The sequence below is a fragment of the Cherax quadricarinatus genome, chromosome 8 (genome assembly GCF_038502225.1).
Source record: "Cherax quadricarinatus isolate ZL_2023a chromosome 8, ASM3850222v1, whole genome shotgun sequence".
NCBI lineage: Eukaryota > Metazoa > Arthropoda > Malacostraca > Decapoda > Parastacidae > Cherax > Cherax quadricarinatus.
In genome coordinates this window covers 43533762-43553817 of record NC_091299.1, presented here as the reverse complement: position 1 = coordinate 43553817, position 20056 = coordinate 43533762, and the positions used below count along the sequence as shown (strand labels likewise).

At 39.5% G+C, this 20056-nt stretch overlaps 1 protein-coding gene across 1 annotated transcript in view; it reads left to right on the top strand.

Annotated features, from left to right (window-relative positions):
• Positions 1 to 20056, top strand: part of LOC128685273 (nuclear distribution protein nudE-like 1) — a 140977-nt gene that overhangs the window by 61031 nt on the left and 59890 nt on the right. Inside the window, exon 5 of the mRNA XM_070082743.1 lies at positions 12287 to 12387. Within this exon, the coding sequence (XP_069938844.1) occupies positions 12287 to 12387 (101 nt within the window). The remainder of the gene's footprint in view (positions 1 to 12286; positions 12388 to 20056) is intronic.

Genomic DNA, 20056 nt, shown 5'->3' with positions numbered 1-20056 from the left:
GGGTTAAAGATCTATCTCCCCACTTTTTCAGTTATTCCTTTAGCATTCATTTTGTGCTATTACACCAGGATCTTGTTTGTTGAAGGATTTTGCAAAGTCTGTGTAACACACTTTATTACCTTATGTAAACATGTTGGTGCCTAGGGGTAAAAGCTTTGTCCAAGGGCATTTAAGATATTAAACAAAATACACAAACCTAGGACCAAACTTCTTTCTTCACAAAACTAGATAGTCAATACTTGCATTAATTATCAGGAAGGACAATTAAATTCACTTTAATAAAATATAACTAATATTAATATTAGCTTCAATTGTACAACACACAACCTACCCTCTACATATTACATAAAACACACCAGTATTCTTGTACCAGTTACTCACTTTAGGCCACCTAGAAAATATTACCTAAACCCACTAGTACAGTGGTACTAGTTACTAAAAACATATATAGGTAGTGGGGCTCCATGACACCCCATCCCCTAACTTCTGCTGGCCTTCTAGCCTGCTGGCAAAAACACTTGACTTGTTCTCTCAAAAACAGGCCCTCCATATATTAGGGCCTTACAGGTAAAATCATAAGAGTACAAAAACAATAAAATAACCTATGGCCTAAGCTTGCCCAAAATACCATCTCCTACTCAAATGCCAAACATCATATCTTATGACGTCTTGCTCCGTCCACCGCTCTTCAGGTACTGACACATGCCTCTCCTCTCCTGTCTTGGCTACTCTGGCCAGGTCTAATGTGCCCATTTTCAGAACAAATCCTCTCCACTGACATTATTAATGGAGGGGTGTTTATACACACATTTTCTACAATGCCCTGTATTATAGTCCACTGCATCCAAAATCCTATAATGGTCCAGTAGTAAAGAGGCAGGAGTAACCTGCTTGCAATCCATGCTGCCCTGGGTTGTGCAATTTTTTGAGGATTCAAGTGGTTGGCAATCTTGCATCTTAGAACCCTTCAAAGACTTTTATGATGTGGGACATTAGAGCTATTGATTTATAGTTCTTTGTTATTGCTTTACTGCCATTTTTGTGGAGTGGGGCAGTATCCATTGTTTTTAGTGACTGTGGGATAACCTGTGGCAAGGCTTCCTCTGCATAGCATACATAAAGCACCTGATAGGAGTTTCTTGCAGTTCTTGATGAACACAAAGTTCCATGAGACTGGGCATGGGACAGTGTGAGGACATGTTGTCAGTGGCTTTTTCAAAATCCAGTAGAATTTGGGTTGTCAGAAATTCTGGAGATATTGACAAAACTTTGGGTCTCGTTCATAAATTCATTTGGGTTGTCTATCTTGAGTCTGATTAATGACTTACTAATTAGTCATACTGAGACTTCAGAATTTTTCTTCTTTGTTGTCATTAGTGCAAGGGCCCAATACTGGATGTGGTTTTTGCCTTGTTTCTGGCATGCAAAAAATCTGGATTTCTTTGTTTCACTTAAGGCTTTTAACTCCCATCTCTCCTGGATTGTTCTGCATTTCAGGTGGTTTAGCCATCTTTAGAAACTGATTCTTTGTCTTCACCTGCAGAAGGAGCATCTTTCTAGTTTACAACTCTTCTTTTTCCTTAGGCAAATGTGCATTGAGCATACTTCAACTGCCATCCAGTCTATTCTTTCTAGATATTGGTTTGGCTCCAGGTCATTTAAGATATCTTGCCAGCATGTTTCAGTAAGATTATTATTCATTTGATCCCAATTGATGTTCTTGTTGAAGTTAAATTTGGAGAAGGCACCCTCATAACTGCTTGCATTTTGCTAGTCAGGGGCCCCTCTGCATACAAGTCTGAACTTCAATTAGATTGTGATCTGCATTAACAGTCTTTGGTACTGCTATATTTTATACCAGGTCATCATTTTTTGTGAAAATAAGGTCGATTTCAGTGTCTTGTTGGCTCCACTATTTACTGGGTCCTGGGAACATCTTTCATTTTTAAATGGCTTAAATTGAAATTGCTAAGCAGCAAGATGTTTGGGGCTGGGGTTGTAAGATTTTTCCAGACAGTTTTCAATTTTTAATAGCTGTTACTTAAACTGTTGGGATGTGGTGTCTGGCAGCTTATGTACAACCATGATGACTGAATTATTTGTAGTGTTTAGTAACTGTGGAACTTGTTGATGTACAGGCCAACTCTCCCTTGTTGCCTGCTCTTCCTGTCGCATCTACATAAGTTATATCCTAATACCCGTATTTTATTGTCAGTAATATTTTGTGTGGGCCTCTGTGAAAGCCGGTGAACATCGCATATGGCTCATGAGGATTTCACTGACGAAAGGGATTTTGTTGTTGATGGATGTCTTAAGGCCCTGTATATTTGTAAATACAAATGTAGCATTGTTGGCTTATTGAGGTGATTTTTGTTGTTGTTGCTGGCACTTGTATCTGTGGTTTTGGATTTGGGGTTGCTGATGGTGCCTCCCAGCCAATAACACTCCAGGGTGGTGGAATATTTGTCATTGCTGATTTTTCTGCTTCCTGGCACTAAAAATTTGCCATTAAATCATTACTACCATGGTTAGTTTCTCAAGATTTGTGGAGTTGGACCTCCTGGTCCATTTCAAGTGGTATGCATGGCAGTTTGTGCTGTAGTATTGTATTTTCATGTTCTGATGTATAACACATTTTAGGTTGACACCTTTTGTCAGGTCATGACTTTTTTTTTTTTTTTTTTTTTTTTTTTTTTTTTTTTTTTTTTTTTTTTTTTTTTTTTTTTTTTTGGACGGTCAAAATTGCTCGTCCATTCATTGTTCCAGATATTCCATGCCTGCAGATTCCCTGAGCATAGAATTTGCAGTTCTGTTTTTTTGTTGGTTAGAAATTTTAGTGACTAGCTTTTTAACTTGTGCAAATTCTTGATCTACACCAGCTCTGTCTTCAGTAACCATACCAGGATCACCATTGCCAACTGTCTCCTAGAACTGTACTAACACCATCCCAAAAAAACAGGAATAGAACCAGTAACAATACCAGCTGAGGCACTTTGGTATTTCTAGATCTGTTCTAGATTCTTTAGTAACACGAGAACCATCATCACCAGCTAATGCACTGTCACATTAATAGATCTGTAAAGGCACCATATGAGGGTTTCTGATTCCCCTGCTTGGTTTTGCCTCTGTGCTCTGTCTAATATTTGTTTTATTTCTTTACTCTCCCAACTCATATACGACAGGCAGTTTCTCCAAGGACATTTTGTATTATCACTTACCACAAATGTAATACTCTTCCACCTATTCCTGTCTCTTGAATCCAAAAACGCTTTGCCTTTCTTACAGCATCGCTAGTGGTGTTAATGTCCATACACAAGACATGACACCATCCATAACAGACAGCACTGTACACCATATTCAGTTGAAGATTGAGACACTTATGCAGCATATGAGAATCTTTATTCAGGAAACGTTTCGCCACACAGTGGCTTCATCAGTCCAATACAAAGAGGAAGGCGTAAGGAGAGGAGGAGTATGAGGTAATCAGTCCCTCAGCCTGGAGTCGATGTGTTCAGTCCATCAATCTTGTAGAATGTACAGCAAAGGGCCGTAGACATGGCTTATATACTGTATTGAAGTGAGGTGAAGCAGGCGGAGACGGGGTCATAGTGGTACCATCCACTAGTCGAAGTAGGTCTTCGTCCAAAGGTTGAACAAGTGTTGAATTCTTTGTAACAAGATCCCATGATGCTGCGGTGTCTCAATCTTCAACTTGTCGGTTTTTCAAACCATTCATCACACCATATTCAGTGCACTTGAAAACTGTTACACTGTAGACAGGGTGATGGAAAAAAAAAATGGAATGAACAGAGGGGTATGTGTGTAGGTAGAGGGTGTGAGGCAGTATGGTACTGAGTGAGCTGGCCGGCCAACTCACTCTATCTTCAGACATTGAGCAGTCATCATCTACTTGTCATTCGTGCTCTTCGCTTGATAATGTGTTTTCTTGACTAATCTTCAAATAAACGTGACTGCATTATAAATATGTAATAGACTGGTCCAAAAATACACATTAATTTTAAAACTTCAAAGGAAGTGCACTCTACAAGGTTATTTTTATTCCACTATATGAGCCTGCACTGTGCACCAAAATTTTGACCATTTCATGCATATTTAAAGGTTGCACAAAACTTCATCTGGTTTCTCTCTATCACAGATGGCATTCTCAGCACCGAGTACATGAAGTGCATCAGAATAGTGGTTAGTAGGGTGTCCCTTCGAGTTTTTTTTCAACTGCCTGGTTTCCGACACAAGATGACATACTTTGCATGTCACAGTTCTTTCACCTGAAGCAGAACCTACCTTTCCCAAAAAGCTTCAAGAAGTCATGCAAAGCCTGCTGTGCCATATGGACAAGGGCAAGGATCCCTACCCAGTGGTTAGATTCCTGTATGCAGAAGTTGGAGAAGTTTATGTGGGAATACCAGAACCTCAAGAAGAGTCGAAAGCAAGGTGTTAAGCAAGTGAGGATTTTCCAGGACTCCCTCGGCGACCTCTTTGACATCGGAGCCAGTGATGCCCTGGCACAGATGACAGTCGAAGAGGATAGCATGTTTTACCAAATGCAACGCAAGGATGTCACCACCTGCAGCATGTCTGGCCCTGATCTCATGACAGCGGGAAGGGAGAGTGGCAGTGACTTCGGAAAGAACAAAAGAAAGCGAGAAGAGCGAAGGCAGAGGCTGAGGCAGCTTCATCCTCGGTGGCAGCACCTCAACCGTCTTCCATGTCCTCCTCCAGTCTCGAGTTCGAGGGTGGTGAAGTCTTTGCTTCTACTCCCAGTTGCTTGACAGCACTTATGGCGCCTCCCAAGTGACCGAAGAACATCTTCGCCTCTCCTGCTGTCGCGTCAGCCCTCGATTGAGTCGACCTCCTGGACCGTGGAGCTGTGTTCGTGGCAGGCGTCATGGCAGGGGCTCTTGGCTCCTGCCAAGGAGAGACTGATGAAGGAGGGTGATTGCTGAATTTGAGAAGGACAGAATGAAGTCCCACCTTATTTCGTCGTTCAAGTAGGCATGAGGAAGCATTATTTCGAGCGAGCTCAGCGATGTCTCACTGGCATTTGGTGTGACAAATGAGCGACCCGACACAACTTTTTCCCTTTATAAGATAGACCTAATTACTTTTGACTCTGATAGTCTCATGAAATAAATTGTTATTAACCGCTTGTTTCGCTGAAATTCCATGGGAACCCCTCAGAGAACTAAGGTATTTGAGGTGTGTGTGGCCAAATTTTGATGTTAAAGTTGAGAAGTGAATTGCGTGAGATTTTCTGCTGTGACATTTTTCTTTACTGAATTTGAAAGAGAAAAGATGGGAGAAAACGATTAAGAATTTACATTAACATTTTTTTTTTTTTAACTTTTAGTGGGAGAAATCAGCTGGGGAAAACACTCATTTTCAGTGATTTTCAGTTGAATACAAAGTCCAGTGGTTGGCAAAGGTCAATCAAAACCAACAATTTCTCATCCTAGAATTCATGACATACATGGTTTATTTAAATTGAGTGGTATCTCCTCTTTAACCCTTTCAGGGTTTCCGACGTACTAGTATGGCTTACGCACCAGGGTTATTGACGTACTAGTACGCCTAAATTCTAGCACCTTCAGATCTAGCGAGAGAAAGCTGGTAGGCCTACATATGAAAGAATAGGTCTATGTGGTCAGGGTGCAAAGCATAAAATCCTGCAGCACAGTGTGTAATGAGAAAAAAAAACTTTGACCGTGTTTTTGGTTTAAAACTGCGACTTTGCACTATATTTTCGTATGGTATTTATCGTTGTATTCTAGTTTTCCTGGTCTCATTTTATAGAATGGAAGACATATTACAGAAATTGAGATGATTTTGATTGGTTTCACAATGAAAAGTACCTCGAAATTGAGTTTAAAATAGCAGAAATGTTTGATTTTTGCCAAAGTTCAAAAGTAAACAAATCATGCCACGTGTCCAATACACATCAACGGGCGAGTCTAATATTCTTTCATAAGTGCGTTGATATTATTTATACTATTTCTACACTAATGCAGTAGTCTGCATAACAGTAAATCTATTTTTTGAGAATAAAAATTCAAAGTGGAAAGCAAAAGAAATGTAAGAGGGGCCTGGGGACATGACAGATGAAGAGAGGAAATGTTATTTTAGTGCCAGGAGTGTGTGTCTTGTTTATTCTGGACCCTATTTGGAAATTGGCATCTTTTGAAATTTGTGTGAAATTGGCAGAATTGCTAATTTTGACCACTTTATTGGATAGTTGAAATCAATAAATGGGTGGTTTCTTGTACTCATTCGATAGAAAAAATGGAGTTCTAGCTAAATAGTTATTATTTTTGTCGACTAGTACATAGGAATTGGCTGAAAATAAGGCTCAAAGTGGGCGAAATTGCCGATGCGTAAACATCGTCGAGACCGCTAACTTTGCGAGAGCATAATTCCATATGTTTTCCATCAAAGTTCACACTTTTGGTGTCATTATGATTGGGAAAAGATTCTCTATCTTTTCATAAGAAAAGATAACTTTTTTTTTTTTTTTTTTTCCGAAAAATTTTCGACCCTGAGAACAAGTTTAGGAGAGGGCCTCTCGACCCTGAAAGGATTAATGCACACGTAATCTCTCGCTTATTTCGCACTCAACAAAGCGCTAAAAACTGGTTATTGATTCAGTCATTCTGCTTTCAGAGAAAATTGGAGCTATGCTATATGAAAGAGGAATGAAAATTAAAATTTCTTTAGTTTCTCCTGTCGGCGAGAGACGCCTTTTTACACGACCCCTAAAATTGAATGAAATTTCCTGAAAATTGGTCTGAATGTTATTTAGGAATAGTGTAACAAAATAAAACTTGTGGAATGAGCAATTTCACAGCTTTATTTTTTTGGACTGGTCTAATATAGTGATCATACACAAAGTATGAATGGGTTTGGTTAAAAACAGAGGAAAAGTTGATAATTGAACCTTAACAATGTTAATCTTAAATTTTGGGTCTGACTCCTATGGTTTTAGCACTCCTCATGAATGTAATGATAAATCTAGGTTCTTGACAAACCCATATAAAACAAATGTGAGCTTTCTATATATGCATAAAATGACCACACACATGGTATGAATGCATTTCATAAAAAAATAATTTAGACAAAAAATTATAATTCACTGATAGAAACTGTACCGATGAAAAAAAAAAAAAAAGTTAGAACTATTGTGATAGATGGGGAACCTTAGGAGCCAAAGGAGGAAACTGATAGACTGAATTGCAAACAGGTAGAAATGCAGTAGGTGGAAACACTGAAGTTGATGGGCTGCTGTAATAATTATGGGGAACTACTAAACCCATATGTGTAATAGAGCACTTAGGACTGAGGAATGGGAGGCAATCAGGTCTGATCCAAGAAAGTGGAAGATAGTAACAATTCTCTGGATCATGAGCCCCTCACTGGCATAAAGGCACCATTGTTGAAGGATGTAATAAAAAAAAATCTTTCAACGCACCAGCCGTATCCCACTGAGGCAGGTTGGCCCAAAAAGAAAAACAAAAGGTTCTCTTTTTAACTTTATTAATACATACAGGAGAAGGGGTTACTAGCCCCTTGCTCCCAGCACGTTAGTTGCCTCTTACAATATGCATGGCTTACGGAGGAAGAATTCTGTTCCACTTCCCCATGGAGATAAGAGGAAATAAACAAGGACAAGAACTAGTAAGAAAAATAGAAGGAAACAGAGGGGTGTGTGTGTGTGTGTATATGCTTGTACATGCATGTGTAGTGTGACCTAAGTGTAAGTAGAAGTAGCAAGACATACCTGAAACCTTGCATGTTTGAGACAAAAAATACACCAGCAATCCTTCCATCATGTAAAACAATTACAGCTTCCATTTTACACTTGCTTGGCAGGACGGTAGTACCTTCCTGGGGGATTGCTGTCTACCAACCTACTACCTTGGAATAAAAAAATATAGCAATTCTATTAATGAAAAGTTTGAGGGGAAACTTTTCCACAGAAGTTATTATGCCCAGTAAAAGTTGCCAAGAACTTCTCATGGTAGGTGCCTTGCTGCTAGTGATAGCTCTTGATCCTAGGAACTGAACATATAATCCCTTTCCTTGGACTGAATGTGATTGACTCCAATTCCTCCTGTCCCTCCCCACCCTTCATAAATGTAATGAAATAGAGAGAGAATTTTGTTTCTTACTAGCTGCTGCTGCTGCATACCTGTCAGCACATAGGACTGTTCATCACTTATACCTCTGGTCTCACTCAGCACAGTTTTTTTTTATTTTTTTTATTATCACACCGGCCGATTCCCACCAAGGCAGGGTGGCCCGAAAAAGAAAAACTTTCACCATCATTCACTCCATCACTGTCTTGCCAGAAGGGTGCTTTACACTACAGTTTTTAAACTGCAACATTAACACCCCTCCTTCAGAGTGCAGGCACTGTACTTCCCATCTCCAGAACTCAAGTCCGGCCTGCCGGTTTCCCTGAATCCCTTCATAAATGTTACTTTGCTCACACTCCAACAGCACGTCAAGTATTAAAAACCATTTGTCTCCATTCACTCCTATCAAACACGCTCACGCATGCCTGCTGGAAGTCCAAGCCCCTCGCACACAAAACCTCCTTTACCCCCTCCCTCCAACCCTTCCTAGGCCGACCCCTACCCCGCCTTCCTTCCACTACAGACTGATACACTCTTGAAGTCATTCTGTTTCGCTCCATTCTCTCTACATGTCCGAACCACCTCAACAACCCTTCCTCAGCCCTCTGGACAACAGTTTTGGTAATCCCGCACCTCCTCCTAACTTCCAAACTACGAATTCTCTGCATTATATTCACACCACACATTGCCCTCAGACATGACATCTCCACTGCCTCCAGCCTTCTCCTCGCTGCAACATTCATCACCCACGCTTCACACCCATATAAGAGCGTTGGTAAAACTATACTCTCATACATTCCCCTCTTTGCCTCCAAGGACAAAGTTCTTTGTCTCCACAGACTCCTAAGTGCACCACTCACTCTTTTTCCCTCATCAATTCTATGATTCACCTCATCTTTCATAGACCCATCCGCTGACACGTCCACTCCCAAATATCTGAATACGTTCACCTCCTCCATACTCTCTCCCTCCAATCTGATATTCAATCTTTCATCACCTAATCTTTTTGTTATCCTCATAACCTTACTCTTTCCTGTATTCACCTTTAATTTTCTTCTTTTGCACACCCTACCAAATTCATCCACCAATCTCTGCAACTTCTCTTCAGAATCTCCCAAGAGCACAGTGTCATCAGCAAAGAGCAGCTGTGACAACTCCCACTTTGTGTGTGATTCTTTATCTTTTAACTCCACGCCTCTTGCCAAGACCCTCGCATTTACTTCTCTTACAACCCCATCTATAAATATATTAAACAACCACGGTGACATCACACATCCTTGTCTAAGGCCTACTTTTACTGGGAAAAAATTTCCCTCTTTCCTACATACTCTAACTTGAGCCTCACTATCCTCGTAAAAACTCTTCACTGCTTTCAGTAACCTACCTCCTACACCATACACTTGCAACATCTGCCACATTGCCCCCCTATCCACCCTGTCATACGCCTTTTCCAAATCCATAAATGCCACAAAGACCTCTTTAGCCTTATCTAAATACTGTTCACTTATATGTTTCACTGTAAACACCTGGTCCACACACCCCCTACCTTTCCTAAAGCCTCCTTGTTCATCTGCTATCCTATTCTCCGTCTTACTCTTAATTCTTTCAATTATAACTCTACCATACACTTTACCAGGTACACTCAACAGACACAGCACAGTTATTGTAGAATTTTAGATCCTTCAGGATTAATTTCAGTGTTATTCTTGAAGTATCTTTATGCCTAGGAAGGGCTCTCTGTCCAAGGAATTTGAGCCACCCTTCCCTGTTTTTTTAATTGCCTGCTTACTTTCCAGTTCTAAGGCACTGTATGAGCTACAGGTTCACCACTTCATGATTATCTTTCACTATTTTGACCAGTGACCCATTCATTATTCTCAAAATTTTAAAGGTTCTGTGATGCTGGTGAAGGGCTCTTGATCCAAAAGAATTGGGCCCACCCTTCCTTGGATCAAACCTGATTATCTCCTGTTCTTTAGAGCTTTGATCCCTGTGGGTTTAGCTCTTGCCTTTGTTGCGGTGCACCAGAACTATTCAGCTGGATTAGGAAACTTGGCATCTCTGTTTTAATCTAGGCCTAAGATCTTTCAAGTCTGGTATTAACAGCATGCTGTTAAAGACCATGGAGAGGACTTGATTTGCATGTAAAGTGCAGTACCAACACTGCATTATGCTTGTAGTCTGATGTTAGAGTTTGTGGCTCACTACAGTACAGTAAACAAGAATTATAATTTACGGTGGTACTTCTACCTCACTGTTGACAGTTCCAAGTGTCTTGACCCTCAGGACCTGGTCCTGGATCAGCTACCTTGGTTGTAGATGTAATCAGTCCAGCTGCTGGTGCTAGCAACACTTAGTCCCATGTAATCACTGCAACCCAGCTTATCAGGAACTGTCCTCCAGACAGTTTTTAATGTTAGAAACTGTGATAACTATGCTTTGTTGGGCCCATCAAGGATAACGTGAGTAGTTTTCTTAAAAGGATACTTTCCTATGTTTCATGTGCCATTGTTGGGAAATGGTGATCCCAGCTTTTCTCCTTTAAATGTCTGGGAATCTGTTATTGGCTGAGCAGCATTGAGTGTCCAACCCATTGTGACCTGGACTATAAAAGCAATAGGTGAAACCAGGATTCTTTACTGCAGAGAAAAAATTTAATGGTATGAAAAGGCCCGTACTAGTAAATATACACAATACATGTATTGTACCGAGATGAAAACAGGCTTTCATTAGTCTAGGTTCAGATGGTTCTTGAAGCTCTAGTATCGCTAGATTTACTTGCATTTGTTTATCAATAACAACAATCAGATTGGTTACATTTGAAAATATTCTTGCTGTGAATAGAAAAAAAATAATTACCAAGACTGTCAGATAGTCATATCAAAAAATTTAATCATTCTAGCCCTTCAAGTGTGGTGAAAGGCTCTTGATTTGAACAGCTGGACCTGTTTGCCAGTTCCTCAGATCAAACCCGATTATCTCTTCCCCAGCCATTTAATGGTTTAGTGCTTTCCATGAAGATGATAATCTCCATCCATGGAATTGGAGCTGCCCTTCCCTGTATCACATGTGTTTACCTCCCAGTCATAAGTATTCTGACTACTAGGGGTTTAATACTTACCTCATGATTATAATAATGCAACATGTTTTAATTGGGGTGTTCATCAGAACAATCCTGTGAAGAAAAACTTTACCTTGCAGAGGAAGCTTTTATTGGAACAGTTGTAAGACATAATTTCACTGTATAAAGTTCTATACATAACGAACCTTAATCCCAGTCAAGGCTTTTTCTACACCTTGTCATTTCTTCATTTGTTGCCAGTTTGACATTTGGACTGAGAGAGCAAACATTATTCTAGACACCTTCTGTGGTGCTTAAGCATGCTAAACTTTTACTACAGTGGTTCATTTACCTCACTCCTTTTACCTTTATCCCCTCGGTACCTTTACCTCTCTTCCTCTACCTTTCATTGAGAGAAGTGCCTTGATGCCAGTGAAGGGCTCTTTATCCCAGGAATTGGAGCTACCTTTTTTTTTTTCTCTCTCCATCAAACCTGATTGCCTTCCTATTTAAACAAGAAAATTATGATTTTTTCACTGCTTCTTCGCCACCATGTATCACAGCCTCTTCGCCACCATGTATCACAGCCTCTTCCCCACCATGTATCACAGCCTCTTCCTCACCATGTATCACAGCCTCTTCCTCACCATGTATCACAGCCTCTTCCTCACCATGTATCACAGCCTCTTCCTCACCATGTATCACAGCCTCTTCCTCACCATGTATCACAGCCTCTTCCTCACCATGTATCACAGCCTCTTCCTCACCATGTATCACAGCCTCTTCCTCACCATGTATCACAGCCTCTTCCTCACCATGTATCACAGCCTCTTCCCCACCATGTATCACAGCCTCTTCCCCACCATGTATCACAGCCTCTTCCTCACCATGTATCTGTCCGTCTCTTCCCTGCCTTGTATCACTGCCTGCCTCTTCCCCACCATGTATCACTGCATGATTCATATTGGCTTACCACCTTCCAACAAGTGCTGCTCTTATGTTGAATAATGCAGCAAAAATTATGAAGTGCTATGTTTCATAAAAAATAAAGCTAATTTTCTGCACTTGTTCTTGACAGCTCGTCCAATGCACAACATGAGTAATGGAAGTGTGCCTATGACTCCATCTGCCAGGATATCTGCTCTTAACATTGTTGGTGACCTTTTAAGAAAAGTTGGGGTAAGTTATCTGTTTATTACAGCGCATGTGGTGTAGTATTGATTCATGCACAGTAACTCCCATAGGGGTTTAGCACTATATTGTGAATGCAGTATTAACTAATTAGGTAAGAAAGTTCTCAGTGTTAGAAAAATATCTCAAACAAGTAATATACATACAGGAAGTACTTTCAAGCCTTTATAATCACACCAATACTGTTATGGGCTTGTTCACTTGTTGATTTTTACCAGGGATAAGTCCTTCAATGGGAGGGGGGATGTTAGTGCATTGATAATAGGAAAAGACTCTTTGATTTAAAGAATTTGAGGTACCCTTCACTTACATTGTTTCCCATGCACAGTATGACTTCCACACATGTAGCATTTTGCCATGAATATGAATGTAATAAGTGTCAGCATAGAATTTTTTTTTTTTAAGTTGTGTAGTTAGGGACAATTCTTGTCTCGTTGCTTTTATGTGACTACAGTACCTTAATCTGTGTACCTTAATGTGTGGTTAATTTTTTAGTAATAGCTGTCAAATATAAAAGGCTAACTTTTCTATCTTTAGTAAAATATAAAATGTGTTTTATTCCTTCAAAATTTGTGTTATGTTGACAGACAAATTTTGAGTATGCTTAAATAGCTACACTGGAACCCTGGATTTCGTCCACACCAGATATCTCACGATTTGGATTTCGACCACTTTTTTCGGCAAAATTTTGCTCCGGATTTTGTACCTCGTCCCAGATATTGTCAATATCAAACACGTCCACCCACCCAGGACACTGCCACTAATGTGTATGTGTCTGTCTGTCTCTGTCACAGGTTGAGTGAGCATTCATCTGAAGCATTTCATAATAATCCATTGTTTTTTGTGCTTGTTTATTGAGTGCTTGGAGAAAATTGTGGCCAGGATGTGTCCTCGACAAAGATTTTGAAGGGTTTGAGGCTGACCCTATCGACCCTATGCCTGCTGTGGAATCTGTCGTGGGTTTGGGGAAGTCCGTAGGGTTGGATGTGAGTGGCCAGGATGTGGAAGAGTTGGTGGAGGACCACAGGGAAGAGCTAACCACTAAAGAGGTGGAAGACCTTCATCTGGAACAGCAATAGGCCACAGCTGAGGAAATTGCTTCAGAGGAGGAGGAAGAGAGAGAGGGGAGAAGGTGCCTTCTTCAGTGATTAAGGACATTTGTGCAAAGTGGAATGAGTTGCAAACTTTTGTGGAAAAATATCACCCTGACCAAGCCAATATAAGCTGTATCTGCAACATGTTCACTGACAATACCTTGTCCCATTTTAGGCAAATCTTAGACGCCAGAAACAGAGCTCTCTGGACAGATTTTTAGTGCGACAATGGTCCGGTGCCAGTAAAAGACAAGGGAAGTAACCCTGGATAGGGCTTTGATATTGAAGTCCTTAGGGAGGGGGATTCTCCTTCCAAACAGTAACCTCTGCTCCTCCTCCCTCTCCCCTCCTCACCATCCATACCCCAACAAGAGCCTTCAATAAAGGCTTAGATGAGAGATCACTGAATTAGACCAAAAAACTTAGGATGTCATGCCTAACAGAAGAAGTACAAAGGGCCATACAAGATATTGCAAGAAACCCAAAATATTTCTATTCCTATGCAAAATCCAAGCTAAGAACTACTTGTAGAATTGGACCACTATTGAGAGGAGATCGTATACTGATGATGAACAGGAAATGAGTGAAATCCTAAAAGAACAGTACGAGTCAGTGTTCAGCAACCCACTAAATGACAGCAGGGTAGAAAATGCAGAAATATTTTTCACTCCAGAAGAAGGCCGCGCAGACCAACTAACTTATATTGGTACACATCCCATAGATTTCGAAAAAGAAATGGACAACATACCCACTCACTCAGTACCTGGATCAGAGTCATGGAATGCTCTATTTCTAAAGAAGAGTAAAGTACTATTAGCACGAGCACTCGGCATTCTTTGGAGAAAGAGCTTAAATCTAGGTGAAATACCAGAGGCCTTAAAGAGTGCAGACATAACTCTATTGCATAAGGGAGGTAGTAGAGCAGTAGCTAAAAATTACAGACCAGTAGCCCTAACTTGTCACATAATGAAAATATTCGAAAGAGTAGTGAGATGGCAGATTACAAATTTCATGGACCAGCATAACCTGAACCAGCATGGTTTTAGAGCAGGACGATCATGCCTGTCACAGTTACTGAACCATTATGACAGAATTACAGAGGCATTGGAAGACGACCAAAACGCAGATGTGATTTGTACACAGATTTTGCAAAGGAGTTTGACAGATGTGATCGTGGAGTGATAATGCACAAAATGAGGGCCATGGGCATTATGGGGAAGGTAGGCAGATGGATTTTCAAGTTCCTAACACACAGAACACAAGTACTGTAGTAGTATTGAACAAGGCAAGATCCAGCATCAGTGAGGTTAAAAGCTCAGTGCCCCAAGGCACTGTCTTGGCACCTCTGCTGTTTCTCATCCTCATAGCAGACATAGATAAAAACACTCGGCACACTCTTGTATCATCATTTGCAGATAACTCTAAAGCATGAAAGTCACTACAGTAGAGGACACTGAAAAATTACAGGAAGACATAAGCAGGGTTTTTCAGTGGGCAGTGGAGAACATGATGTTCAATAGTGATAAGTTCCAGCTGCTTAAGTATGGAAAGAATGAAGAACTCAAAGGGAACACTATATACAAAACTCAAGAGGGCCACCAAATAGAATGTAAGGAACACACAAAAGATCTGGGAATAATTATGTCAGCTGACCTTACTTTTAAAAACCATAACAAGACAAAGATCATGACAGCCAGGAAGATGATGGGGTGGGTATTGAGAACTTTCGAAACAAGGGAAATAATGCCGATGGTGACACACTTCAAATCACTAGTGCTTCCTCACTTAGAATATTTCTCAGTGCTGATGGCCCCATTCAAAGCAGGAGAAATATCAAAGCTGGAACAAATACAGAGATTGTTTACAGCTCACATTGAGCCAGTAAAGCACCTAAACTACTGGGAACACCTTTAGGTCTTGAGCATGTACTCAGTGGAGCGGAGGAGAGATGCATGATAATATATGTATACCTGGAAAGTAATCGAGGGCCTGGTCCCAAATCTGCACACTGCCATAACAACATACTGGAGTGAGATATATGGGAGGAAGTGTAAAATAAATCTAATGACTGTGCGGTGGGGACAATAAAGGAACACTGTATCAACATCCAGGGTCCCAGACTATTCAACATCGTACCAGAAGATATCAGAAACACTTTTGGAGCAAGTGTAGAAGTAGAAGCCTTAAAGAGGAAACTGGACAAATAGCTTCACCAGGTACCAGATCAACCAAGCTGTGATGGATATGTGGGGCAGCAGGCCTCCAGCAGCAACAGCCTAATTGACCAAGCAAGCACCAGACGAGCCTGGCCCATGACCGGGTTCAGGGAGTAGAGAAACTCTCAAAACTCTTCAAAGGTATAAGGTATCCATTTCATTAGTCACTTATATTTCTTACTCATTGTTTTCTGTAAGTAAAACTACGTATAGTTATTGTTTAAAAAATGTATTTTTTTTTTTTTTTTTTTTTTTTTTTTTTTTTTTTTTTTTTTTAATATTTTTGGGTGTCTGTAATGGATTAATTGCATTTACATTATTTCTTATGGGAAATGTTGCTATGGTGTTCGTCTGTTTCTGATTTAGATTGACCTTCTGGAACGGATTAAGTATGAAATTTGGGGTTCCACTGTACTTGCTTATTTTTTCATTTATTTTACTCTACCATTCAGTGCTGGAATGAATGTCTATATTGTTCTATTTTTTTAATTGTACATTTGAAATGTATTGTGCATTGCTTGGTGTGATTTGTTTTGGTGATATTGAAACAACAGAATTACTGGCTAGGTATTGAGCTGTTTCTCAGGTGTAATGGAAATTTGAAATCTGTGATTACCAAGTAGTGATACACTCAAGGTGGACCTCTGGCTATAGTTTAGTTAAGAGAATGTATTAAAATTTGTATACAGTATCATCTTTGGAACTCTATAAAGCAAAAAATATGGTCTTTGAATTTTACAATATACTATCATGATTTTTTTTAGATTGTTCCAAATTTATCGATCAAAATATAAATACTGTAGCTGAAAACTATACCTTTGTATTTTTAAAGCTAAACTTGAGGCTGGAGATGCTTTACAGGTAGAAGACTAAGTAATAGTTATGTAATGACATCAGCATTCCTAGATGACATCTTGGTTGTGGTATTAACCCTTAAATGGTCCAAACGTATATATACGTTTTTTCAACATCTGAAAGTATGTAAAAAATGTAGATCTTTTTTGTTTTACATTTGAAAACGTGTAAAAGAAACTTTTATCTACTTTTTTTTTTGTTATATTTGAAAATATGTAAAAAAAGGTAGATCTACTTTTGTAGCACTACGAATTTGAACGTGGATCTGTTTGGACCGTTTAAGGGTTAAAGAAGGCTCAATTCACAATATCCTGAACACTATTAATAGTCTAGAACTTACCAGCAAATTCACAGTAAAAGTAGAGAGAGATAACTGTTAATCATTTCTTGATTCCTCATGGGTGAAGGGCTCTTGATCCAGGGAATTGGATCTGTATTTCTTCCTTCAGTTGAATCCAATTGCCATCCATTACTCCACGTACTACACTACCAAGGCTGGTGTACAAATCCCTTGAGGAGGTTAATGAAAAGTACATAGGATAAACATGTAGAAGATGCAAACTCAGACTTCGAGAATGTTAATACACTTGCAGATAGGACAACCAAAATGTCTGCATACAACATAGAATGTCACTGGGGAACATCTTAGTTACATGAAGTCAAACTAATAAATTATGAGGATTATTTATGCATATGGAAGTCCTTGGAAGCAGCCATGATTAGTCAGGGTGTACACAAAAGCACTGCTTGATTTCAAACAGGTATACCATGTAACTTTATTGTAATAGTCTTTCACAGTTAGTAGCTTCAGGTGCAGGATTTCATTCAGTTTCATGTGGTATAGGGTAGCATTAAAGGTACTCAATGTGCTCCCCTCTGGTTGCTCGGCAAACATCGATGCGATAGTCCAGTTTGGTCCAGATGCTCTGCAGCATATCTGGTGTTATCATGCGAACTGCTTCAGTGATCGAAATTTTCAGCTCTGCCAGGGTTGCAGGTAATGGTGGTATGTAAACTGTGCTCTTCACGTACCCCCAAAGAAAGAAGTCGCAAACAGTTAGGTCTGGCGACCTCACAGGCCACTTGCAGAGGTTACCGGACCTAACCTAACTTGTTAGCACTCCTTCTATTCTGTAACAAGGATTATGGTTTAAAGATTTCATCCCTTACCAATATTACCCATAAGTTGATCCCCCTACATTTGGCCCCAAGAAAAAGATTGGCCACATAACTTCGACCTGTACTCGAGTATATACAGGAGTATTGAAATAACTAAAGAAGTGATGAGACTCCTGAGAGAACTTGATACATCAGTTGCAGCAGGACCAAATGGAATAAATATCACAACAAATATTAAGAGGAGCTAAAATACTGTTCACACCACTTCCTTATGGTACCTCTTAACAGATTATTACCGACATGAAGTGTCGGATAACTGAAAGATGGTAAAAATGATAATGTTCAAATGTGACAAGGAGGAATCCCTGAACTAAAGACCAGGGTTTGTAGTGAGTGTAATGTGCAATTTTCTGGAAAAGACGATGAGGAAGAGACATGTTTAACATTTCACAAATAACCCACTTTTGGAGGAAAATTTCCTCTTTGATACTCCCCCACTCTACCAGTACTCCCCCACCCATCAATTACTGATATATTAATACAGTGTACATATGTACAGTGCTAAATCTACAGTTCTTGGCTTAACTTTTCCCAAGAAAATGAGTTCTTTATCTTCTTTCAACAAACTGGATGTATCCCACCGAGGCAGAGTGGCCCAAAAAGAAAAAGAAAAGTTTCTCTTTCTAAATTTAGTAATGTATACAGAAGGAGGAGTTACTAGTCCCTTGATCCTGGCATTTTAGTCGCCTCTTATGATACACATATCTTCTAGAGGAAGAATTCTGTTCCCCTTTCCCATGGAGATAAGTGGAAATAAAAAAGAACAAGAACTAGGAAGAAAATAGAAAACCCAGAGGGGTTTGTATATGTATGCTTGTACAAGCATGTGTAGTGTGACCTAAATGTAAGTAGAAGTAGCAAGGTGTACCTAAAACCTTGCATGTTTGAGACAGAAAAAAGACAACAGCAAATCCTACCATCATATAAAACAATTAGAGGTTTCCATTTCATACTTGACAGGACAGTAGTACCTCCCTGGGTGGTTCCTGTCTACCAGCCTACTACCTAGGAGAGTTCTTTATACATACATGAAATGAGCATACACAGCTTGAATGCATTTTGAAAATAATGAAAAATATATTTATATTTTTTTTTTCAACAAACTGGCTGTATCCCACCAAGGCAGGGTGTGCCCTCCCAAACAAAAAAAATGAAAGTTTTTCTTTTTAAATTTAGTAATTTGTACAGGAGAAGGGGTTACTAGTCCCTTGCTCCTGGCATTTTAGTCGCCTCTTAAAACACGCATGGCTTACGGAGGAAGAATTCTGTTCCACTTCCCCATGAAGATAAGAGTAAATAAACAAGAACAAGAACTACAAAGAAAATAGAAGAAAACCCAGAGGGGTGTGTATATATATGCTTGTATGTGTAGTGTGACCTAAGTGTAAGAAGTAGCAAGACATACCTGAAGTCTTGCATGTTTATGAGACAGAAAAAAGACACCAGCAATCCTACCATCATGTAAAACAAATACAGGCTTTCATTTTACACTCACTTGGCAGGATGGTAGTACCTCCCTGGGTGGTTGCTGTCTACCAACCTACTACCTACAATATTTATAATTCATCCTTATAAAAATATAGTTGTCTTGATGTCAGAAGGGCGAATCATTAATTGATTCCAAAGTGCTTATGTCATAAGTATGAAACCTTGTAACTTGGAACCTTGAAAGTTGTGGGCCCTACTGTGTTTTGTATGCATGAAAGAAGCTTATGAGTGAAGGATGAGAGTTTCCTTGTAGATGTTTAACTGAAGTAAATATAATCTGCAGGTATTGTAAAATATTTTAAGTTTTCAAATGTATTTTCTTTTATGGTGTTAAACAAAATTCTAAATAATTATAATACTTCAAATACAGTACCAAAATAGGTAATGATGATGATAATCAAATATTTAATATGCTTTGTAGGTGATTATTCCATGGTGATTAGACATTATACTGATTATGACATTTTGTAATTCAGAATTTCAGAAGAATGGGTTGCCTAGGTGCAGTATTAAACCTTGGTGTTGCTAGTTGTTTAGGACGAGAAGAAATTGTATCGTGCTTATAACTCCTGTGTTCAACACCTGACTCAAAATGATTCTAAGCAAGCAAATGGTGAAATGTAATGATGGTATGAGACTTCTGTTAACTGTATAGTTCCAAAGCAACTTTTCCTAAACATTCACTAATTTGTGCTGTTGTCCTGTGGAGCTATTCTGTTTTGCATTGGCTGTTGCTCGAATTGGATTTGTCAGTGTGGTTTGACCTGTTGTGATAATATATTTTAACTTTTATTCTAAATGTAATTAACATTGTACTGCACGAAG